This window comes from Salvelinus namaycush, chromosome 15 (genome assembly GCF_016432855.1).
Source record: "Salvelinus namaycush isolate Seneca chromosome 15, SaNama_1.0, whole genome shotgun sequence".
Classification (NCBI taxonomy): domain Eukaryota; kingdom Metazoa; phylum Chordata; class Actinopteri; order Salmoniformes; family Salmonidae; genus Salvelinus; species Salvelinus namaycush.
In genome coordinates, this window is record NC_052321.1 from 32,693,600 (window position 1) to 32,718,979 (window position 25,380).

The 25,380-nt window shown below is 45.1% G+C and overlaps 1 protein-coding gene across 2 annotated transcripts in view; it reads right to left on the bottom strand.

Moving 5' to 3' along the window:
• Nucleotides 1-25,380, bottom strand: part of LOC120060451 (bromodomain adjacent to zinc finger domain protein 1A-like) — a 43,517-nt gene that overhangs the window by 4,877 nt on the left and 13,260 nt on the right. For both annotated transcript variants that reach the window (XM_039009779.1, XM_039009778.1), the window contains exons 11-22: nt 23,820-23,958; nt 23,476-23,622; nt 23,128-23,223; nt 22,313-22,537; nt 21,824-22,192; nt 20,994-21,584; nt 19,770-19,942; nt 15,560-15,705; nt 13,558-13,724; nt 12,989-13,063; nt 10,203-10,450; nt 43-233 (exon numbers count right to left, since the gene is read on the bottom strand). In XM_039009779.1, coding sequence (XP_038865707.1) covers nt 43-233; nt 10,203-10,450; nt 12,989-13,063; nt 13,558-13,724; nt 15,560-15,705; nt 19,770-19,942; nt 20,994-21,584; nt 21,824-22,192; nt 22,313-22,537; nt 23,128-23,223; nt 23,476-23,622; nt 23,820-23,958 — 2,567 coding nt within the window. The remainder of the gene's footprint in view (nt 1-42; nt 234-10,202; nt 10,451-12,988; nt 13,064-13,557; nt 13,725-15,559; nt 15,706-19,769; nt 19,943-20,993; nt 21,585-21,823; nt 22,193-22,312; nt 22,538-23,127; nt 23,224-23,475; nt 23,623-23,819; nt 23,959-25,380) is intronic.

Consider the following 25,380-nt stretch of genomic DNA (forward strand, 5'->3'; position numbering starts at 1 on the left):
ACTATCAACACAATTACAAGTATAGTGACTCTCAAATCACACCTCTTCTCTTCTTCCTCGGACTCCTCCTCCGATTCCTCTTCCTCTGATTCTTCTTCCACTTCATCCTCTGACTCCTCCTCTTCCTCCACTTCTTCCTCAGAGTCGACAGAGGAGCGTTGGCGGGAGGTGAGGCGGTTGGCTCGCCGTTTGGGACGGCACTCCGGGCAGAACCAGTCCCCTTCTGGGACAGCCTGGACACATCACAGATAGAGAGCAAAGGAGAGGTTAAGATAGTTACATATCAGGACATTATTTTTGACAATATATCGTATAGACAATGTCGCAATATTATTTTGGCACTAGTTGGCTGTACCTGCACCAAAACTCAACTATTTTTACTTCATAGCTTGTTTTCCATCTTTTTAAATAGAGAGAATTTGTTTGGCACTTATTTCCATGATGACTGACCAAAATGTAACGTTATGACTACTGTTGCCTTTCAGTCAGTCAACTTTAATAAAACATACTTTGGGGAGCCGAACTCACGCGACTTCGGTTGAAGGCTCTACAATCACGCCTGACGAGGCTGATGAAACCCATGCCTCGCTGGATGTGCTGCCTTCCACGGGCGAAAAGCGCGAGGATTGCCTTCATTCCTTAAATTAAAGGCCCCTCTTCACCGAGCCCAGGAATGGGTGGTGCGGGACCTTGTTTCCCTCCTTCAGGGGACCGTAGTTATAGTCATAACATTACATTCTCTCTGTCAGTCAACTTCAGTACAACATTCTATGGGGAAATAGTCACCCCCCAAGCCAACCCCAATTGATATTAAATTAAACAGCCCATGGCAGACAACCCAGACTTGACCACGCGAGATGCGGGTATTGTGATTATGGAGCACTGCCTTGTGACTTTCCCCTGACCCAGCTGTAAGCACACTGCTTTACTGGGTGTAGTGACATCCAAGCGACAAAACCTCACAAAATTGTGCAGTGATGCGCAAAAATATCTCCGATAGTCAACCCTTTAAACAGCGACCATGGCGCTGCCAGACCCATGGTGGAGTGGGCGCGTACACCGCTAGGTAACGCTTGGCTATATATGCCATCGAGATAGTCGCCACAATCCACTATCCAGCTGGAGTGACGCTGCTTAGAGAACGCCCTTCCACAAACTGAGTACAGGAAGGGTGTACGTATAACGCAGAGGTTCCCAATATGTTTGGCCGAGGCCAAAGCAGGTAGGTTTTGTTGTAGAGGATCTTCAGAATCACCGACTCCAGAGGCTCAAAGGGGGCCGCACAATGCCTCAAACCAGCGCCAAGTTCCATGTGGGCGCAATAGGTTTAGAGACCAGTCTGAGACCACACACACACACCTTTCAGGAAACGCACCACCAAGAAGTGAGCACCCGGTGAGGTTCCGTCAATTCCCACATGACACTCAGACAGCGGCCATGTACACTTAAAGCAGAGAATGCTTGAAAAGCTCATGTAGGAACATAAGGATGCCCCTTATAAAGCACAGAAAAGAAACAAGTCCTTTATCTTGGCACCAGAATTCAAATGCTGGCCACTTATACACATACAGTCCTCTCGTGGAGGGTGCCCTTGTAGATGGAATGGTAGCAATAACTTTCGGAGGTAAACCTCTAGCCCATAGGAACAAAATCTCTGGCCTCGCTTGCCAATCCTGCCCGGGCGCCTGGGACAACAGGCGGGTGAGCACTAAACATGGACAAGCTTCCAACATGTGTTGTGCTGCCATGAGACTATAGCCCGCATGAAGCCCGGCCCCTTTACGGGCACAGGGGGCTCTGGCAATGGCTGACGTAGTATCCCATTGGCCAAACGTGGGGGAACTTGTCACAGTAGTGTTTTTGCAGAGGGATGCACTGGTCAATCAGATATGTGCCAAGGTAATAGCTAACTGACCTCGGCAAATTAGCCAACCTGGCTAGCATGCTTTGCAGCGCTCGTTTAGCTAGCCCAATCTCGAAAGTCAACGTAGGACCAGATCACCGAGGTGGGAACGGAACCTTCATCAACAAGTCTGGGAACAGAAACAAGTTGTGCTTGACCGAGGCAGACAGGCGGCGGGGGTTACCCACCGAACCTGGCCGCTCTCGCGCTTCATTGTCCTTGTCAGGCGTAATTGTAAGATCCTTCAACCGAAGTCTCGAGAGTGCCACTCCCCATAGCATGTTGTACCGAAGTTGACTGAGTGAAAGAACTTGTTGTTTTCTCATGGCTCCCTTGTCTCTCCGCACCAGACATTTGATGCTACTGTTTATTATCTATCCTGTTACCTAGTCACTTTACCCCTACCTATATGTACCTCAATTATATCATAACCCTGCACAACTCAGAACTGGTACCCCCGTGCATATAGCCAAGATATCATTTCTCATTGTGTATTTATACCTCATGTTATTATTTTTCTCTACATTGTTGGGATGGGCCCGTAAGTAAGCATTTCACTGTTAGTCTACACCTGTTTTTACAAAGCATGTGACAAATAAATTTGATTCGATGGTGAGCAGTACATTTGGAACATTGAAACCCAATAAAAATGTATTGAATTGCAATACATATGTATCGGCACCCAAGTATCGGGATATCATATAGTGAGGTCCTCAGCCCGAGTGACGACGACGACGTGATATGACTGATGTATAGCTGATTTCAAATTGACTGGCACCCCACAGTAAAGCGATGACCGGGCAAGCCCACAGCAGGGCCATGCCAGGTGGCCTATTCCTATAGCCTGCATATCCTACTTCAATAAATATGTTACAATTTACAGAATGGTATTTTATTACGATTCCCAGTAGAGGTCGCAAAAGCAGTTACTCTTCCTGGGGTCCACACATCTTGAAACATGACATAATACAGAACATTAACAGACAACAGCTCAAGAACAGAACTACATACATTTTAAAATAAATTACAAAAAGGCACACAGCCTAAATATCAATACATACTGGTGGTGTAACGGACCGTAGTCGATCCGTGATCCGTACGGATCACCCCCCACGGTTCGCCATCCATGTGAACCGCGGATCAATTGCAAAGTTTAACCATCATGTGAAATACAGTTTTACTGCCGCTGTTACTTTTATAAAGTAATAATTCCCTAAATCTCAATGCAGAGTTTCAGTGAAAAGATAAAGACAAGACAGATGCGTGCTGTGTTTTACTCTGAAGCCTGAAGGTTGATTTGATTATTTTGGCATGTTGAATCCCAACGAATCAATCCTGGATGCTCGCGTTGCAAAAAGCAAAGAAGAAAAAAAAGAGCAGTGACAGCCATGGCTGGCGGAGGAGCTGAAGAACTGGAAAAGCCTCCCGCTTCATTTAAGTCTCATGTTTGGGAGCATTTTGGCTTCCCTGTCAAATATGATGTCGGAAGAAGGGTGGTGGACAACACCATTACGGTGTGAAGGCATTGTGCCACAAGAAAGCCGTATGATCATGGAAATACATAGAGCGTGGCCACACATTTAAAGCGTCATCACCCTGGTGTGTCAGTGACGGGAGCCAACTTAGCCAAGAGACAACTTCTCACCGCGGCATTTAAGCCCTTTGCTGCAGAATCAGACCGGACTAAAGCCGTCACCAAATCTATTGGGATGTTTATCGCTGCAGACATGAGGCCATACTCTGTTGTGGAAAACAAAGGGTTTAAAAATATGGTGAAAGTGCTTGAGCCACGCTACAAAATCCCCTGGCGCACCCACTTCAGTATGAAGATCATGCCAGATCTTTATGAACAGGAAAATATCAAAATTGTCAATGAATTATCCAAGGCATCCTCTGTTGCCCTCACCACAGACTGGTGGAACTCCAGGGCAACGGAAAGCTACTTGACTGTTCACTACACCACAGGAGTGGGAGATGCGAAGTCCGGTGCTAGACACGCCCCCTCTATGAGTCACACAGGCACAAATCTGGCGCAGTTACTGCTAGGAGCAGTAGCAGAGTGGAAGCTAGAGGCGCCCAATAGCAATATCCCAATCACCACAGATAATGCCAAGAACCAAGTAAATGCAGTGATAGAGGCTGGACTGGGGCCACAGATAGCTTGCTTTGCACATGATCAATTTAGCATCTCAAAAGGGAATCTCAGTGAACCAGATGGACCACCTCCTTGGGAGGATCAGGAAGGTGGTTTTCTTTTCCACCGAAGCACAACAGCCGCTCATGTGCTTAAGACCAAGCAAGAAATGTTATAGCTACCAACCCACAAGCTCATACACGATGTCACAACAAGATGGAACTCCACTTATGACATGGAGCGCTATCTTGAGCAGCAGGCAGCTGTATACTCTGCACTAACAGACAAGACCCTGAAAAAAATAAAGACATCGTCACCTTGTCTGATGATGACGTGAAAGTGGCAGAGGTGGTCCTCCAGGTGCTCAAACGCCTCAACAGTTACAACCCTACTGAGCACTGAAACTGCACCGTCTGTAAATTGCAAGATGGCGCCGACAGAGATGGTCGCTTCGCGTTCTTAGGAAGCTATGCAGTATTTTGTTTTTTTATGTATTATTTCTTACATTGTTACCCCAGGAAATCTTAAGTCTTATTACATACAGCCGGGAAGAACTATTGTTGTCAAGAGACTGGACATTGGCGAGTAGTATACTCGGGAGCGGTGAGCGATGTGCACGTCTATGGAGCCTGACCAGAAGACCGCTCCGTCTGCCCCTTCTGCGGCGCCGTGGTCTTGGGTCACTTACTGGGATCCGATCCATTGTTCTGGGTGGTGGTCCAAACAGAAGATCCGCGTCGGGAAAGTCGTAATGTTGGTCGTAATGTTGGTAAGTTACCGTTGCTCTTATATCCAAGGTAGACGAAATTCGAGCAAGGGTTGTTTTCCAGAGAGACATCAGAAATTGTAACATTCTGTTTCACGGAAACATGGCTCACGCGGGATATGTTATCAGAGTCAGTACAGCCACCTGGTTTCTTCACACATCGCGCCAACAAAAACAAACATCTCTCTGGTAAGAAGGGCGGGGGTGTATGCCTTATGATCACACCATGACTCGTTAATCATAACAACATACAGGAACTCAAGTCCTTTTGTTCACTTGAACTAGAACTCTGTACAATCAAATGCCGACCGCATTATCTACCAAGAGAATTCTCTTCGATTATAATCACAGCCGTGTATATCTCCCCCAAGCAGACACCTCGACCGCCCTAAAAGAACTTCATTGGATTCTATGTAAACCATATATCCTGAGGCTGCATTTATTGTAGCTGGGGATTTTAACAAAGCCAATCTGAAAACAAGGATCCCTAAATTTTATCAGCATATCGAAAGCGCAACCTGGGCTGGCAGCATTCTGGATCATTGTTACTCTAACTTCCGCGACGCATACAAAACCCTCCCTCGCCCTCCTTTCGGCAAATCTGACCACGACTCCATTTTGTTGCTCCCAGCCTATAGACAGAAACTAAAACAGGAAAGGCCCTGCTCAGGTCTGTTCAACGCTTGTCAGACCGATCGAATTCCACGCTTCAAGATTGCTTCGATCACGTGGACTGGGATATGTTCCGGATAGCCACAGACAACACCATTGATGTATACGCTGATTCGGGGAGCGAGTTTATTAGCAAGTGCATCGGTGATGTTGTACCCACGGTGACTATTATAACCTTCCCCAACCAGAAACCGTGGATTGATGGCAGCATTCCCGCGAAACTGAAAGCGCGAACCAACTGATTTTAATCATGACAAGGTGACCGGAAACATGCCCAAATACAAAGTGTAGCTATTCCCTCCGCAAGGCAATCAAACAAGCTAAGCGTCAGTATAGAGACAAAGTAGTCGCAATTCAACGGCTCAGACATGAGACGTATGTGGCAGGGTCGACAGTCAATCACGGATTACTAAAAGAAAACCAGCCCCGTCGAGGACACCGACGTCTTGCAGACCTGAGCTTATAACTTTAAATTATTTTTCAAAAAGATGAGGATGTCTACATTGTTTGGGGAGAGGGTAGACCTCTTTGCAGTCACTATTTCCCCTACCGTGGATAACACCCTCTCGCTAGGAACTGAAGTGCCAGACAAATTAAACTTCTTTGCTCGCTTTGAGAACAATACAGTGCCAATGACACGGCCCGCTACCAAAACCTGTGGGCTCTCCTTCTCCGTGGCCAATGTGAGTGAAACATTTAAACGTGTTAACCCTCGCAAGACTGCCGGCCCAGACGGAATCCCTAGCTGCGTCCTCAGAACATGCGCAGACCAGCTGGCTGGTGTGTTTACGAACATATTCAATCAATCGCTATCCCAGTCTGCTGTTCCCACATGCTTCAGGAGGGCCACCATTGTTCCTGTTCCGAAGAAAGCTAAGGTAACTGAGCTAAACGACTATCGCCCCGTAGCCCTCACTTCCGTCATCATGAAGTGCTTTGATAGACTAGTCAAGGATCATATCATCTCCACCCTACCTGACACCCTAGACCCGCCCCAATATGTCCACAGACAACGCAATCACACTGCCCTAACCCACCTGGACAAGAGGAATACCTATATAAGAATGCTGTTCATCGATTACAGCTCAGAATTTAACCACCATAGTACCCTCCAAACTCGTCATTAAGCTCGAGACCCTGAGTCTCGACCCCGCCCTGTGCAACTAGGTCCTGGACTTCCTGACGGGCTGCCCCTAGGTGGTGAAGGTAGGAAACAACATCTCCACCCCGCTGATCCTCAACACTTGGGCGCCACAAGGGTGCGTTCTCAGCCCTCTCCTGTACTCCCTGTTCACCCACGACTGCGTGGCCATACACACCTCCAAATAAATCATCAAGTTTGCAGACGACACTACAGTGGTAGGCTTGATTACCAACAACGACGAGACTGCCTACAGGGAGGAGGTGAGGGCCCTCGGAGTGTTGTGTCAGGAAAATAACCTCACACTCAATGTCAACAAAACGAGATGATCGTGGACTTCAGGAAACAGCAGAGGGAGCACCCCTCTATCCACATCGACAGGAAAGTAGAGGAGAAGGTGGAAGGTTAAGTTCCTCAGCGTACACATCACGGACAAACTGAAATGGTCCACCCACACAGACAGTGTGGTGAAGGCGGCGCAACAGCACCTCTTCAACCTCAGAAGGCTGAAGAAATTTGTCTCGTCACCGAATACACAAACTTTTACAGATGCACAATCGAGAGCATCCCGTCGGGCTGTATAACCGCCTAGTACGGCAACTGCTCCATCCACAACCATAAGGCTCTCCAGCGGGTAGTGAGGTCTGCACAACGCATCAGAGGGCAAACTACCTGCCCTCCAGGACACCTACACCACCCGATGTCACAGGAAGGCCATAAAGATCATCAAGGACAACCACACCGAGCCACTGCCTGTTCACCCCGCTATCATCCAGAAGGCGAGGTCAGTACAGGTGCATCAAAGCTGGGACCGAGAGACTGAAAAACAGCTTCTATCTCAAGGCCATCAGACTGTTAAACAGCCACCACTAACATTTAGTGGCTACTGACTCAAATCTCTAGCCACTTAAAAATTTGATGTAATAAATGTATCACTAGTCACTTTAAACAATGCCGCTTTATATGTTTACATACCCTACATTACTTCTCATGTTTATACTTTACTCTATACCATCTACTGCATCTTGCCTATGCCGCACGGCCATCGCTCATCCATATATTTATATGTACATATTCTTATTAATTCCTTCACACTTGTGTGTGTAAGGTAGTTGTTGTGAAATTGTTAGATTACTTGATAGATATTACTGCACGGTCGGAACTACAAGCACAAGCATTGCGCTACACTCGCATTAACATCTGCTAACCATGTGTATGTGACCAATAACATTTGATTTTGATCCTACCTCTGAAAACAAGGATTCTACAATCCATGGCCCCAAGTGAGGAAGACAGCACCATCACTAGAGATGTCAAGGCTGCCATTAGAGAGGACCTGAACCCCAGATAACCCCCTAATTTACAGGACTACCTTCATAGATCTACTGAACTGGATCCAAGGTTCAAGTCCCTGTCTCACCTAGACCCTGCCTTACACCGGAGGACATAGTGAGCTCACCACTGAGATTGTGGCCACTGAAGAGGTAAAAAAAAGTTTTTTTAAAGTGAATTACATAAAGAATAAATATACTGCTATCTAATGTTAGTCTATGCTATTGTTATTACAATCATCAATTTTTTATTTGGAATAATGGTATTGCCACAATTCTAGTTCTACGAAATATGAAAATAAATAATTAGTTAGTTTAATAGATCAGGCCACAGAGCCGACAGGAACAGACTCAGAGGCATCTCCTCCACAAAATAATTTGGCCATGAAGGAGCTTTTCGGGGAGACCTTTGCGGACAAGGACACAGGCAAGACGTTTGCCAACACCATCAAAGAGGAGGTGGCACCCTACAAGGCAGCAAGCGGCATTCCAGTGGATGGTGATCCACTGGCATGTTTGGAAAAGCAAAAAAGTAAATACCCTCACATTGCCATGATGGCAAGACGCTATCTGGCACTTCAGTTCCTAGTGAGAGGGTGTTCTCCACGGCAGGGGACATAGTGACTGCAAAGAGGTCTACCCTCTCCCCAAACAATGTAGACATCCTGAACTTTCTGGGAAAAAAATTGAAGTTATAAGCTCAGGTCTGCTTTGCTTTCTTTTTTTGATGTGGACACAAGCAATTTTTTTTTATTCACTATTGTTCAAAGGTATCATGCCTCATATTGCACTTTAATTTAACAATTGAGTACTGAATATATTTTAAGATTTTATTTATTTAAACATTGAAAACTTCCTTGCTTTAAGTGTTCTTTAAGTAATAAAAGGTTAAGCAAAGTTTGTCTCCCTTTTTTTGCTAACCCAAAAAACGATCAGATCCGTGACTCAAAACCGTGATCCGATCCGTGAGTTTTGTGATCGTTGCACCACTAATACACAAACGATCTAGGTCAAATAGGGGAAAGGCGATGTGTTGATTTTAACTGTAAAAAAAAAAAAAGGTTTGCTGTTCACTTGAGAAATATGAGATGGAAAGGAGTACCATGCAATGTGTGGTGCCAAAAAAGCAGAGCATCTCTTTATTACAGACAGACCTCGCCCCATCGATGCATGAGAACGTAGACAGGGCTAAGATTTAACAAAGCAGCACAAAATATACAGTCAGAAAATGTTTGTTTTTTCTCCTCTTGCTCAATGTCAGATGATCAGGGCCGTAGAGCATACTCGTCTAATGATGTAAAAAGCCTTATTTTGTCTTCTCTCCATTTTACACGAATATGATTTCAGTTTTTATGCATGCTGGATTCCACCACCCACTTCATGATCAAACAATCAATTTATGTAACGGTTCAAGGCACTCAAAGTTAAGTTGTTTTTGAATAACCTAAAAACGGTAGGCCTAAGGTAAGAGGTAGAATAAACAATACTTACAATGGAGTAAAACTTAACGCGTGCTTCCCTCCTTGCCATTGGGAACCAAAACAATCCTACTAATTAAAATAGCCTACCAATGCATTAAGACAAGTTAAAGTTATGAAGAGTATTTCCCAAATAGGCTATTCTAATAAAGTGTTTAATGTCCTAAAGTTGCAGCTTTCAAAATGGAACAATTGTGAAAGTCTGTCTATAGGCGATTCTCTAGCACAGCTTGATTTTGAATGACATTTCAGGCAACAAGTGAAATTGACTAAACAATATCGAAATGGAAAAATCTAATGAGAAAAAAAATGAAAACATTAAGTATAGCTGAGCAAATCTTAAGAAATGTGTAGAGTAGGGCCATTTCCATAGCTTATCATTAGCAATGTAGGCTTCAACCCACCTACAATATATAGCCTAGGCCTAATAAGAGAAGAAGATGCAAACCATTGAATATTATCTAGTTCTGGGGACAGCAGAGTTGCATGCTCTGCAGCTGGCCCCTTCATAACTGTACAACCCATCACGCTACAGTCAGACACCAACCTCATTCATGCCACAGCTCCAACAGAGAGGAAAATGCTATAAAATAAAAGAATCCAAAATATATTTCCATGATATTTCCACATCCTTCCTGTAGCATGCTAGTTGGCGCTAGCTGTCCATTAAAAAAAAAAAAAAAAAAAGAATTTATGGGTACCAAAGCACCATAGCACTAAGGTTGACGCCATCCAACCCTTTAGGCCATGTGTGAAGAAAAGCATAATCCATCCTACCTTGAGTTTGGGGCGGACACAGTGGATGTGGTGTCCTCTGTCGCAACTGTCACACAGCAGCATGTTTTCTGCATCTCCCTTCCTGCGACAGACCTTGCAGCGGGCGTTGAGCAGAGACTTGGCCCAGATGACACTGCGCTCCAGGGTGGAGAGGTGGAGGAAGACCTGAGACAGGCTGGAACAGCCCAGCAGAGACTCCCTCCAACGCTCCTGGACCGTCTTCACCACCCGACCACTGTCACTACCTCCTGAGGGCGTCAGAAACATAGTCAGACATATCATAGGAAGGAGCAGTCCTCCATTCCTCTCCATCATCTACAACACAAGTCAACACAGTCTTCACCAACCCACCACTGTCAAAGCCACCTGAGGGGAGGGGAGACAAACATACTGTCAGAACAACAGCATGCAATTATACACCAACCCAAAACATTAGGAACACCCGGCTCTTTCCATGACAGACTGTCCAGGTGAAAGCCATGATCCCTTATTGATGTCACTTGTTAAATCCTCTTCAAAAATCAGTGAAGATGACAGGGAGGAGACGGGTTAAAAGAAGGATTTAAGCCTTTAGACAATTGACACATGGGTTGTGTACGTGCTCCATTCAGAAGGTGAATAGGGAAGACAAACGGAGTATGGTAGTCGATGCCAGGCGCACCGGTTTGAGTGCGTCAAGAATTGCAACGCTGCTGGGTTTTTCGTTTCCAACCGTTTCCCTTGTGTATCAAGAATGGTCCACCACCCACAGGAAGCAAAAAAAATATATATACATTTAAGCTTTATTTAACTAGGCAAGTCAGTTAAAAACAAATTCTTATTTACAATGATGGCCTATACCAGCCAAACGCGGACGACGCTCAGCCAATTGTGAGCCGCCCTATGGGATAACCAATCACGGCTGGTTGTGATCGAGCGTGGATTGGAGTCAACATGGGCCAGCTTCCCTGTGGAACGCTTTCGGCACCTTGTAGAGTCCATGCCATGACAAATTGAAGCTTTTCTGAGGGCAAAATGGGGTGCAAGTCAATATTAGAAAGGTGTTCCTAATGTTTTGTACACAGTGTTATTATTTTATTGTTATCTTATTTCAGATTGGTATCATTAAGATAATTTTTACAGTACCAGTCAAAAGTTGACACCTACTCATTCAAGGGTTTCTTCATTTTTACTATTTTCTACATTGTAGAATAATAGTGAAGACATCAAAACCGTGAAATAACACATGGAATAATACAGTAACCAAAAAACATATATATTTTATGTTTGAGATTCTGCAAAGTAGCCACCCTTTGCCTTGATTACAGCTTTGCACTCTTGGCATTCTCTCAATCAGCTTCACCTGGAATGCTTTTCCAACAGTCTTGAAGGATTTCCCACATATCCTTCACTCTACGGTCCAACTCATCCCAAACCATCTCATTTCGTTTAAGGTCAGGTGATTGTGGAGGCCAGGTCATCTGATGCAGTACTCCATCACTCTCCTTCTTGGTCAAATAGACCTTACACACCCTGGAGGTGTGTTGGTTCATTGTCTTGTTGAAAAACAAATGACAGTCCCACTAAGCTCAAACCTGATGGGATGTCGTGTCGCTGCAGAATGCTGTGGTAGACATGCCTTGAATTCTCAATAAATGACAGACAATGTCACCAGCAAAGCACCCCCACACCATCCATGCTTCAAGGTGGAAACCACACGTGGAGATCATCCATTCACCTACTCTGCGTCTCACAAAGACACGGCGGTTGAACCAAAAATCTCAAATTTGGACTCATTAGACCACCAGTCTCTTATTTTTATTGGTTTCCTTTAGTAGTGGTTTCTTAGCAGCAATTCGACCATGAAGGCCTGATTTACGCAGTCTCCTCTGAACAGTTGATGTTGAGATGTGTCTGTTACTTGATATGTGAAGCATTTATCTGGGCTGCAATTTCTGAGGCTGGTAACTCCAATGAACGTATCCTCTGCAGCAGAGGTAACTCTGGGTCTTCCTTTCCTGTGGCGGTCCTCATGAGAGCCAGTTTCATCATCGCGCTTGATGTTTTTTGCAACTGCACTTGAAGAAACTTTCAAAGTTTTTGAAATATTCCAGATTGACTAACCTTCATTTCTAAAAGTAATGATGAACTGTCATTTCTCTTTGCTTATTTGAGCTGTTCTTGCCATAATATGGACTTGGTCTTTTAAACAAATATGGCTCTCTTCTGTATACCACCCCTATCTTGTCACAACGCAACTGATTGGCTCAAACGCATTAAAGGTAAGAAATTCCACAAATTGACTTTTAACAAGGCACACCTGTTAAATTAAATGCATTCCAGGTGACTACCTCATGAAGCTAGTTGAGAGAATGCTAAGAGTATGCAAAGCTGTCAAGGCAAAGGGTGGCTACTTTGAAGAATCTCAAATAAATATATTTTGATTTGTTTAACACTTTTACCACGTGTTATTTCATAGTTTTGATATCATCACTATTACTCTACATGTAGAAAATAGTAAAAATAAACCTTGAATGAGTAGGTATCCACACTTTTGACTGGTGTGTGTGTATATATATATATACACACACACACACCAGTGTATATATATATATATATATATATATATATATATATATATATATATATATATATATATATATATATATATATATATATATATTCTGCAAGAGAGGCCGGGTAGAGAGGGCGACCATCGGCCATCAAATCCGTCATGCTTGGGAAAAAGAGCTTTTCAATTTCATAGTGCTGATTTTGCCTTCCTTGCTTGCTATTATCATCCTTACCTTCACTGTTTTGATCCTCATCTTTCTTCTTGTCTCTCTTCTTTGCCTTCTGGTCCTTTTTAGAGTCTTCATCTCCTGTTGCGGGGATAACATAAGATGAGGCACTGGTTTGCCATGACAGTCCACAAGATACATTTGAACGTCAAACATATCATTAACAGCTCTAAAACACTAAAATGTAATAAGCATGGACCTTTCTAATGACCAGTTTAGTGTGTGAAAAATACAGGTCTGAGCAGACATTAAATCACAGGTGGCACTTATTCCCTGCCTGTCTGGCAGTTAAGGTCTGTTATGAGATGCTCTGATAAAGGTATCTGTGACCAAAAGCTTGACCTAAACAGCATTTTAATAGAGATTCTCAATTGACATTTTTTAATCCAGGAAATGCCTTAATCTGCAGCTCAAAGTTAATACAATTCAATGATTTAAGTGCACACCGCACCCAAAATGGCACCCTATTCCCTATGGGCTCCGGTCAAAAGTAGTGCACTATAAAAGGGAACAGGGTGCAATAAGGACAATACACCTCTTCTCTACAGAAAGTTCTGTGAGTTTTGCTGGCCTACCCAGTGGAGCCTTGAGGAACTTCCTCTCGATGCCCTGTTGGATGTGGACCAGGGCCTGAGCCAGGTAGTGGACTGTGTTGTTCACCAGCTGAGGGGTGCTGGGGCTGGAGGCAGCGTTCATACTCTCCCCCTTTAGCTCCTGTACCCTGAACAATGACACCTGTAAACTGGAACATGGATCAGACAGAGAGACGGTGTTCAACTGTGTGTGTCAACAAAGATCTTCCTCTGGGTGTCAACAAAGATACAGTGGGGATGAAAGAATGAGTAAAGAAAATACAGAAAGCTATGTGGAATTTAAAACTCTTATTGAACCAGCTGTTGCCATTTGAGGACATGAGCTTCTCTATTCAAACCATATGAAAAACAAGTTCAACATCAAATTTGTACTTGTCTGGTACCTACGCCTTTTCTTAATTAACTCACTGTAACCATATTTCTATCTAGCTAACCTCTTCGTCTCTCCCTTCAGCTCTTGGAATCTGCCCAATGAAATATTCAACCTGCACATGCTTTTTTACTGATCCTACGCTTTCTCGCCTCTGGGAGTCAATAAAATATATACACTACATGAACAAAAGTACGTGGACACCTGCTCGTCGAACATCTCATCCCAAAATCATGGGCATTAATATGGAGTTCGTCTCCCCCTTTGCTGCTATAACAGCCTCCACTCTTCTGGGAAGGCTTTCCACTAGATCTCGGAACATTGGAAGCAAGTCCACGCAGCATTCAGTCACAAGAGATTAGTGAGGTCGGGCACTGATGTTGGGCGATTAGGCCTGGCTCGCAGTCTGCTTTCCAATTCATCCCAAAGGTGTGTGATGGGTTGCGGTCAGGGCTCTGTGCAGGCCAGCAAGTTCTTCCACACCAATCTTGACAAACCATTTCTCTATGGACCTTGTGTTGTGCACAGGGGAATTGTTATGCTGAAACAGGAAAGGTCCTTTCCCAAACGGTTGCCACAAAGTTGGAAGCACAGAATTGTCTATGTCATTGCATGCTATAGCATTAAGATTTCCCTTCACAGGAACAAAGGGACCTAGCCCAAACCATGAAAAACAGCCCCAGGCAAGTATTCCTCATCCAAAGTCTACAGTTGGCACTACGCATTGGGACAAGTAGCGTTCTCCTGGCATCCGCCAAACCCAGATTAGTCCGTATAACTGCCAGATTGTTAAGCGTGAGCCATCACTCCAGAGAATCTGTTTCCACTGCTCCAGAGTCAACTGGCAGTGAACTACAACCACTCCAGCCGATGCTAGGCATTGTGATCTTAGGCTGCTCGGCTATGGAAACCCATTTCATGAAGCTCCCGACGAACAGTTATTGTGCTGACGTTGCTTCCCGAGGCAGTTGGGAACTTGGTAGTGAGTGTTTTTATGTGTTACGTGCTTCAACACTCGGCGGTCCCGTTCTGTAAGCTTGTGTGGCCTACCACTTCGCGGCTGAGCCATTGTTGCTCCTAGATGTTTCCACTTCACAATAACAGCACTTAGTTGACAGGGGCAGCTCTAGGGCAGAAATTTGACTTGTTGGAAAGATGGAATCCTATGATGGTGCCACGTTGAAAGTCATTGAGCTCAGTAAGACCATTCTACTGTCAATGTTTGTCTATGGAGATTGCATGGCTGTGTGCTTGATTTTACACACCTGTCAGCAATGTCTAAACCAGTTTTTGCTTTGTCATTATTGGGTATTGTGTGTAGATTGATGGGAAAAAACAAATACAGTACAGCCTTATTCTAAAATGTAACAAACTGTGTAAAAAGTCAAGGGGTCTGAATACTTTCCGAATGTACTGTATAGTGTACTTTGCAGATAAAATATTTAGTATGAACAAACATCTAACTCATTTAAGTATATGGTAGCTGTCTTTTTATCAGACATAAGGACAATTCATCAATGTAACCATTAATTATATCTAGCTAACCTCTTGGTGCACAATTTGAGACAGTAGTACAAAATTCAGACCATAATGTGGTGGATGTACAGCATTTACCCGTCTTTTTTCAAGTTAAAATTTATTTCCATTTTCTCCACGTCACCGGTCTCTCCTTTCCCAAAACCATTCTCCTTCAACTCGGGGCTCAGTAGTTCATAGTGTCCTTCCTCCAGTGCTTTCCTCCATTCACTCCTCTCCATCACCTACAATACATGACCAACCAGAGATGTCATCAAATAGTCACCAATGTTTTCATTTCCTGAAAATTACATGTTCATTTTTAAAGTTTGGGAGGAAAATTGGAAAGCATTCAGATTCAATTAATAACTCTGCCTACCACTGTATATAAACATAAACATTTCATAGTCCCTCATAACAGCTCATTCATTGTCATCAAATACCGTGTAAATACCTAATCATTACTAACAATGAAGAACTGATTTTTTGCTGCATCTCATATCAAATTTTGTGTAGACCTTACCGTGAAATGCTTACTTACAAGCCCTTAACCAACACTGCAGTCCAATAAAGTAAAAAATTATAAAAAGTAACAATAACGAGGCTATATACAGGAGGTACCAGTACCGAGTCAATGTGCATGGGTACGGGTTAGTCGAGGTCATTTGTACATGTAGTTAGAGGTAAAGTGACTTTGGATAGATAATAAACAGCAAGTAGCAGCAGTGTAAAACAAGGGGTGGGGGGGTGAAGGGGGGCTGAAGCAACTGGTCAGGATGCCCTCGATGGTGCAGCTTTATTACTATGTGAAATAAAGCAATTCATCAGAAAAAGAGCTATTGACCAACCAGAGCCAGTGTACCATAAAAATGCCCCTTTGCACCATGGTACACAGAGGGTTTTACAGTTCATCAAGAGGATAGGAAGAGGGCTCTCTAGCAAGAACAAAGATGGAAGGGCTCTACTTTATGACCAATAACAAGTGGTGTGACGGGGGAAATCTACAGGAATTTCTGCTCACCCGACTTGGAATACATGGTCATCAAATTTAGTCCTTTTTACCTTCCGAGAGTAATCTCAGGGATTATTGCCACAGCTGTGTATATCACGCCCCACGCAGACACCAAAAATATATAAAAAAATCTTCATTGGACCCTGAACAAGCTGGAGACCACGTACCCGGAGGCAGCATTCATTGTTACGGGGGACTTCAACAAAAGTATAAACGCAACATACAATAATTACAAAAGTTACAGTTCATATAAAGATATCAGTCAATTTAAATAAATTCATTACTCTAATCTATGGATTTCACATGACTGGGAAAAAAGATATGCATCTGTTGGTCAGATACCTTAAAACAAAATGGGCCTCAGGATCTCGTCATAGTATTTCTGTGCATTCAAATTACCATCAATAAAATGCAATTTTGTTGTTCGTCTGTAGCTTATGCATGCCCCTACCACTACCCACCGCCGCCATGGGGCACGCTCTTCACAACGTTGACATCAGCAAACAGCTCACCCACACAACACCATACATGTGGTCTGCAGTTGTGAGGTCGGTGGGACGTACTACCGAATTCTCTCAAACGATGTTGAGGCGGCTTATGGTAGAGAAATTAACATGCAATACTCTGGCAACAGCTCTGGTAGACATTCTGGCAGGCTCCCTCAAAACTTGCGACATCTGTGGCATTGTGTTGTGTGACAAATTGCACATTTTAGAGTGGCCTTTTATTGTCCCCAGCACAAGGTGCACCTGTGTAATGATAGTGCTGTTTCATCAGCTTCTTGATATGCCACACCAGTCAGGTGGATGGATTATCTTGGCAAAGGAGAAATGCTCACTAACAGGGATGTAAACAAATTTGTCCACAAAATGAGAGAAATAAGCTTTTTGTGTGTATGCAACATTTCTGGGATCTTTTATTTCAGCTCATGAAACATGGGACCAACTTCACGTTTTGCGTTTATACACAAAAGTATGTGGGCACCCCTTCAAATTACTGGATTTGGTTATTTCGGCCACACCAGTTGCTTACAGGTGTAGAGAATAGAGCACAGCCATGCAATCTCTATAGACAAACATTGGCAGTAGAATGGCCTTACTGAAGAGGTCAGTAACTTTGAACGTAGAAGTACTGTTATTGTGAAGTGGAAACACCTAGGAGCAACAACGGCTCAGCCGCGAAGTGGTAGGCCACACAAACTCAGAACGGGAACGCCAAGTTCTGAAATGCATAAGAATTGTCTGTCATCTGTTGCAACACTCACTACCAAGTTCCAAACTGCCTTGAAGCAAGGTCAGTACAAGAACTGTTCGTTGGGAGCTTCATGAAATGGGTTTCCATGGCAGAGCAGCCGCACACAAGACTAATATCACCATGCTCAATGCCAAGCGTCGGCTGTAGTGGTGTAAAGCTTGCCTCAATTGGACTCTGGAGCAGTGGAAACTGGTTCTCTGGAGTGATGAATCACGCTTCACCATCTGGCAATCCGACAGACAAATATGGGTTTGGAGGATGCCAGGAGAACGCTACCTGCCCAAATACAGTGCCAACTGTAAAGTTTGGTGGAAGAGGAATAATGGTCTGGGGCTGTTTTATATGGTTTGGGCTAGGCCCCTTAGTTCCAGTGAAAGGAAATCTTAATGCTACAGCATACAATGACATTCTAGACAACTCTGTGCTTCCAATTTTGTGGCAACAGTTTGGGGAAGGCCCTTTCCTGTTCCAGCATGACAATGCCCCTGTGCCCAAAGCGAGATCCATACAGAAATGGTTTGTCGAGATCGGTGTGGAAGAACTTGACTGGCTTGCACAGGGCCCTGACCTCAACTCCATCGAACATCTTTGGGATGAATTGGAACACTGACTGCGAGCCAGGCCTAATTGCCCAACATCAATGCCCGACCTCAGTAATGCTCTTGTGGTTGAATGGAAGCAAGTCCATGACTTAATTTTGCTCCATCCCAAGTACAAACAAAGACTCAAGAGGGAAGTTCTGGTGGTCAGGTCTGCACAGCGCTGATCTGACCAACCAGAATCCATTCTCCAAGAATGTTTTGATCACATGGAATATGTTCCAGGTCGCCTATGGGGATAACATCAATAAATATGCAGACTCAGTCACCAGACTCATAAAAAAATGCATTGATGTATATGTGGCAGGGCCTTATATGATCACGGATTACAAAAAGAAAGCCAGTGAAGTCACGGATACCAAAGCCGCCCATACCGCACGAGCTAAACACCTTTTTCCTCACGCTTCACGACTGAGCTGCCGAGGAGAGTCCCCTGAGGACTACGTGCTTGTTAAACGCTGCAAGGCTGCGAGCCCTAACGGCATCCCTAACCGCACCCTCAGAGCACATGCAGACCAGCTAGCTGTTGTGTTTTCCAACATTTTCAATCTCAGGCTGTTATCCCCACCTGCTTCAAGATATCCACCATCACCCTCGTGCCCAAGAAAAGGACTATTAACGACCCGTAGCCCTCACCTCCGTCATCATGTAGTGCTTCGAGAGGCTAGTCAAAGACTACATCACCTCAACACACTCGACCCTCTCCAATTCACCTATCGCCCTGACATTCCATAGACATACTACAGGCAGGAGGTATGCACTGACGGTGTGGTGACAGGTAAACAAACTCTCCCACAATGTCAGCAAAACAAAAAAAGGAGTGGATTGTGGTCTTCAGGAGTAACCAGGCTGGGCACGCCACCATCTTCATCAACGGGCATCAAACCACATGGCCACTGGTGAAGGCACGACAGCGACACTAACCTCAGGAGGCTGAATAAATTTGGCTTGTCCCCAAGAAACCCTCAGTGTTCTACAGGAGAGCCATCGAGACCATACGGTCCGGCTGCATCACAGCCTGGTACGGCAACTACACCGCCGCTGACCGCAAGGTACTACAGAGGGTGGTATGCTCAGACGAACGCACCATTGGGAGCACACTACCTGCCCTCCAGAACACCTACAACACCAGGTGTCGCAGGAAGGCCAAGAAGATCAGGGACCTCAGCCACCCGAGCCATAGCCTGTTCTCCCCGCTTCCATCACTCAGACACAGCAGTAAAGGCACATCATGGCTAAAAGTAACAGATTGACCAATAGCTTCTACCCCACAGACCATCAGCCTGCTGAATAGCCACCCCAAGTTAGGTACCTGCCCCCCCCCCCCCCCCCCCCCCCCCCCCCCCCCCCCCCCCCCCCCCAACATTTTCACCCCCTCAGACATCTACCCTGCCCCCACCCTATTGGACATTTATCATGCCGAATAGCCACCACTACTCCTAACCTTGATTTGGCCCAGTGTACCCTGGTAGATGCGGTCCTCTATATCTAGCAGCAGGTCTCTCAGCCTGTTGCCCATGAACTTCTCAGCAGGAGCCGCTGTGCCTTCTAGTAGAGCAGGGGCAGCCTTGGACCTGGCCGAGACCACTTTGCTACCAGCAGCCTCTGCTTTAATATCTGCAACAACAAAAAAATACAGGCAAAACAGTGAATATACCAAACATACAGTAGGAACACTTGAATTGAAAACCATCACTCACTCATTCAGTCAATCAATCATTCACTCCTGAAGTGATTCTCTGCTGAAGTGCAGTGAGACAAACCAGTGAACCAGAGTCCACATGGAGTCAGTGACAACTTGGCTGTGTTTACACAGGCAGCCCAATTCTGATATTTTTCCAACTAAAGCCTTGTTCACATTGGCAGTTTGAAGTGACTCAAATCCCAATTTTTTGCATATCCGATTCGAAACAGTTCTTTTTCATTCAGTCTGAACAGCCAAAAAGGACATAGAATCTGATATTTCAAGCTACATTTCTAACCACCTTCTTAGGTGGTTTAAAAATCAGATATAAAGATTCCTGGAAAAGCGACTGGCCTTGCTAGCTACTCTGTTGACAATATGAGAAGAACATGTGGTAGCTAACTAGCTTACTAATTGCCAGAAAGCTAAACAGCTACTTGACTGCTGTGGCTAGCCTAAAAGGAGTAATTTTGAAAGCTGGATCATCTTATCCTTTGAGGCTTTAAAAAAGTGTTCTTACACTAGGATTTTGAACATTCTAAGCAACTGGGAAGCATTGTCACTAACTTGCTACATAACTCCTGAGTGATAGGAAGCAGAAGCACCACTGCGCACACACCTGTCATCACTATGACAACTACCGTAGCCATGTCAGCAAATGACTGCGGTCTGAAGATAAATCTGATTTGGTCACTTCTAACTTGCCGTTTGGCCAGTCGGTATTCCAAAACAGATTTGAAAAACAAAACTGATTTGATCATGAAGGCCTACAGTGTGAAGGCTTAATTGGTCTTTAGACCAATCACATCAGATCTTTTGCAGATCTGATTGGTCAAAAGAAACATTAAGGGGAAAAAATATCAAAATTGGGCTGCCTGTGTAAACGCAGCCCTGTTGATGTTAGAAAGAGATTGGCCATTTGGATCAAGTTGCTATAGCCAGAGGCCTCTCCTCTATAGTCTGGTAGACTGCAGTAGTCAGTACCTGTGCGGTGGTAGCGATCAGCTGCTGCAGCGGTACCGAGGAGCTGCACAATACGTTCTTTCTCCTGCACCAGGGCCTCCTTCAAGCTGCTCTCCCTGTGGCCCCGTGGGTTCAGGGCCTCAATCAGCATTTCCACCTCCTGGGGACTGCTGTAGAAGGCCCAGTGGTTAGGACGGTTCACTGGGGGAGCAGAGCTGCTCTGGACGGGGGCTGGGAGGACAGGTTTGGAGACAGGGCCTGGAGTACAGCCTGTCTGGGAAAGGTCCTCTGGTTCTCTGGCCTCGTTCAGAGACACCTCCATCCCCTCGGCTGGCTCCTGGGTCGGTTCCTGGGGTTCCAGCATGTCCTCCGTCAGGCCGAAGTAGTCGTCCTCCACGAAGAGGGCTGGTGTGGAGGGGAAGAGCCAGTAGCGGCGGTAGAGGCGGTCGCGCCCCAGGGGGAGGATATAGGTGCAGGCTGCAGCCTTCTGAATCCTCTCCTGGAGCTCCTTCTCCCTCTGCTGCTGCTGAGCAAGCTCCTCTGGGCTCAGGCCTGGGCTCACCTCTTTAGGCTCGTCTTTAGGCTGCTTCTCCTTGGGATTGCACTCTTTCTCTATGGGTGAAATCAAATGTCTATGTTAGAATGGCAATAATGAGACTAACCAGAGGGGAAGATAGTTAACCGCATACAGACCTGGACCACAGAACTATGTTGAACATTCCAGTTCCAAAACATTTCCATTAATTTTACTGTTCACCACAACAATTGATCGAGTCACACTGTGTGAAAGTCTTCTAGGATTGCTAGTAGTATGTACATCTAGGGTAAGAGGACTGAAGGCTATTACTTACGCTTCTTAGTCTTGCTGTTGGTTGTCTGCTCCTCTTCATCCTCGGTCTTCTCTTCCCCATGGCTCTCAGTGCTGGTGTTCATCTCTTCAGTCTTCATGTAGCCATTTCTTCCTTCGTCTTCCATCAGCTTCTCATGTTTCTCTTTTAGCTCTTTCAGTTTCATCTCCTGTTCTTTCAACTTCTCCTCCTTCCTCTTGCGGACTCTGAAGGCAGCCTCCTCCCTCTCTCTGCGGTGCTGCTCAGCCTTCAGTTCCCTGAGCTCCTGCTTGGCCTGTCTCTGCTCGTCAGCGCTGTCCTCTATGAAGTCCCTGGTAGACACCAGAGTCAGCAGCTTACCACACAACGCATGGAGGATCTTCAGCTTCTCACCTGGGACAGAACACCACAGATCCATTAAACTCATGCTACACTCAAGGCGTTAATCCTGTACGATCACTCCAGTGTTACCCCAAGTCATGTGGCTTTAATCGGTGTGTATCTCTGTCTCACCTGGCAGCAGGTCATAGACAGCAGTGCAGGAAAGCCTCTTGATCAGAGCCGGGTTGGCCAGTCTCAGCTCAACACATGGGTCGTCTGTAGAGCCGAAGCCTCCCTGTTTCTGGTAGCGGAACTTGGAGTTTGCGGAGTTACAGTCGGCCCCCGATGCCAGGATGTGCAGCCTCAGTATCTCGGACAGAGTACAGCTGTCCAGGTCCAACTGCTTCAGACTGCAGCCTACAGACACCGACAGAGTCATGTACTGTATAGTTATTGTTTATACTACTGTATATAGTTAAAGACTGCATCCTATGGAAACCGAGTCATGTGCAGTAGAGCAGGGGTTCCCAAACTTTATCACTCGGACCCCCCCTCACAGCATTGGGAAACATCCTGCGCGCGCCACGTCTATTTCTATGGGCACAAACACGTTTCATAACAAACTGTTCACACCCCTCTTTTGGTGGAGAGAATTTTGCAGGTTTCAAGCTTATTTTCATGCAATACATAAAATTCTAAAACGGTAGCTGACATGGGCTAGTTGATCTGGACATTTCTGACAAGTTATAAATAGCTCTAAGACAAGAGGAACTGATACACTACCCAACTGAGAAATTGCACCTTCTGCATTCTACTATTACAATTTTCAAGAGTAAGTTTAAAGCCAGACAGTCCTTCCCCCCGTACCGAACCCCCTCCCCCCCAGGGAGTACGCCCCAGTTTGGGAGCCACTGCAGTAGAGTCAAGCTCTAAGTACAAAAGAAACAAATGCACAAATAGTTGTATATGAACATTGACTATATTAAAGACTGTTGTCCTTCTCTCACCTTGGTGCAGCTGAGGCCAGGCAGCAGCCAGAGAAGCCACAGCACTGATGGCTGACTGGGTGGGGTCCGCATCATCATCCAGGGCCTCACTCAGATCTGCCAAAAAGGAAGATGATTTACCTCAATGAAAACTAAGATTTCACCATGATGCTAAATGTCAGTCAATGAAATGTCGCTATTGATAACATCCAAAGTCTTTTTGGTGACCGGTGAATGCACCAATTTGTAAGTCGCTCTGGATAAGAGCGTCTGCTAAATGACTTAAATGTAAATGTAAATGTGACCAATCACAATGGGTTTACTAGTTGATACTAAACACGCGTTGTCGAGGCCCGTTTCTATCCCTACCTTTGGCGTCCGCCTCCGCCACCTGGTCGCGGGCCACCTCCTCCTGCTCCTCAGCCAGGGCCTGGAATATGGCCGACAGGAAGAAGAAGAGCAGCTCACACAGCGGCCCCTCAGGGTCCGACCCTACCAGGGCCTCCTCCAGCACCTCTGGAACACATAGACAAGGGCCCCACAGTCAGAAAACTCTTCACACACGCAAACACACACAACCAGACGGTCGCTGTACCAGCGTACTTTCACACAAGCAATGACAAACTATACTCAAAAAGCAAACATGGGTGATAAAACTAAAAGGTGCAGGACCAATGATTGTAAAAATACAACGTTTTGCCAGTGTTTCTCACCGAGTGTGATGCCTTCTGGAAACTCATCCTTCAGGTCAAAGAGCTCTCCGAAAGCTTTGAGGAATTCCAGTACCATGAGGGCGTCTCCAAATAGCTCTGCATGCAGACGGGTCTTCACTGGGACTGGGGCTGGGAGATTCTGGACATGAAGCCATAAAGGAGAGTGAGTCAGAAGCCTAAATATTCTTTACTTAACTAGTAATTCATTGAGAACAAGTAATTTAACAATAATGGTTATACCATTCAGTCAATCCCATATACCAATTTAGAGATAACATTTAGGACAATGTGTCCCAACCCCCTAAAAACTAGCATGGTCCCAGACAATGTTCCCTCTAAGCAGTGTGCGTGCGCGTAGCTCCCCGGGACAGCCATGCAGAATAAATATCATCCCGCGCAGAAAAGCACGAGATTGATAATGTTAACTAACGGGGAAAACTCAGTCTCTTTACTGTGGGAATTGTGATCGAATCGGTGCAATATTAGCCACTTTTTATGCAACGTACAGTACTTAGTATGCAAAACTAACTGCGCAAGACATTATTGTAGGCAGAACGAGTCAGAGTAGGATTCTATTGCAATGACATGCAAGACTCAGCCTGTACTCTACACAGACCGGTGCGGCATAACCAATCAGAGCTGTAGTAGGCCTATATGCAAATAGACTATTGCCATTTGGTATTGGTATTTTATTAGGATCCCCATTAGCCGTTGCAAAAGCAGCAGCTACTCTTCCTGGGGTCCACACAAAACAGGTGTTACTTTATCTGTTTCTTGAAACCAGGTATTTATAATCAGCCCTCGGATTACAATGAAGAGCAGAACGTGCCGCTCTGTTCTGGGCCAGCTGCAGCTTAACTAAGTCTTTCCTTGCAGCACTGGACCACACGCCTGGACAATAATCAAGATTAGACAAAACTAGAGCCTGCAGCAATTGCTTTTTGGAGCAGAGAAAAAAAGAAAGAGCTGAGAATCTCTTTATTACAGCCAGACCTCTGTGAAGAGATGACACCAGGATGCTGGCCTTCTAGGCAGAGTTTCAAAGAAAAAGCCATATCTCAGACTGGCCAATAAAAAGAAAAGTTTAAGATGGGCAAAATAACACAGACACTGGACAGAGGAACTCTGCCCAGAAGGCCAGCATCCCAGAGTGGCCTCTTCACTGTTGATGTTGAGACTGGTGTTTTGCGGGTATTATTTAAAGAAGCTGCCAGTTGAGGACTTGTGAGGCATCTGTTTTCTCAAACTAGACACTAATGAACTTGTCCTCTTGCTCAGTTGTGCACTGGGGCCTCCCACTCCTCTTTCTATTCTGGTTAGAGCCAGTTTGAGCTGTTCTGTGAAGGGAGTAGTACACAGCGGTGTACAAGATCTTCAGTTTCTTGACAATTTCTCGCATGGAATAGCCTTCATTTCACAGAACAAGAATAGACTGACGAATTTCAGAAGGTATTTGTTTCTGGTCATTTTGAGCCTGAAATCGAACCCACAAATGCTGATGCTCCAGATACTCAACTAGTCCAAAGGAGGTCAGTTTTATGGCTTCTTTAAAATCAGAACA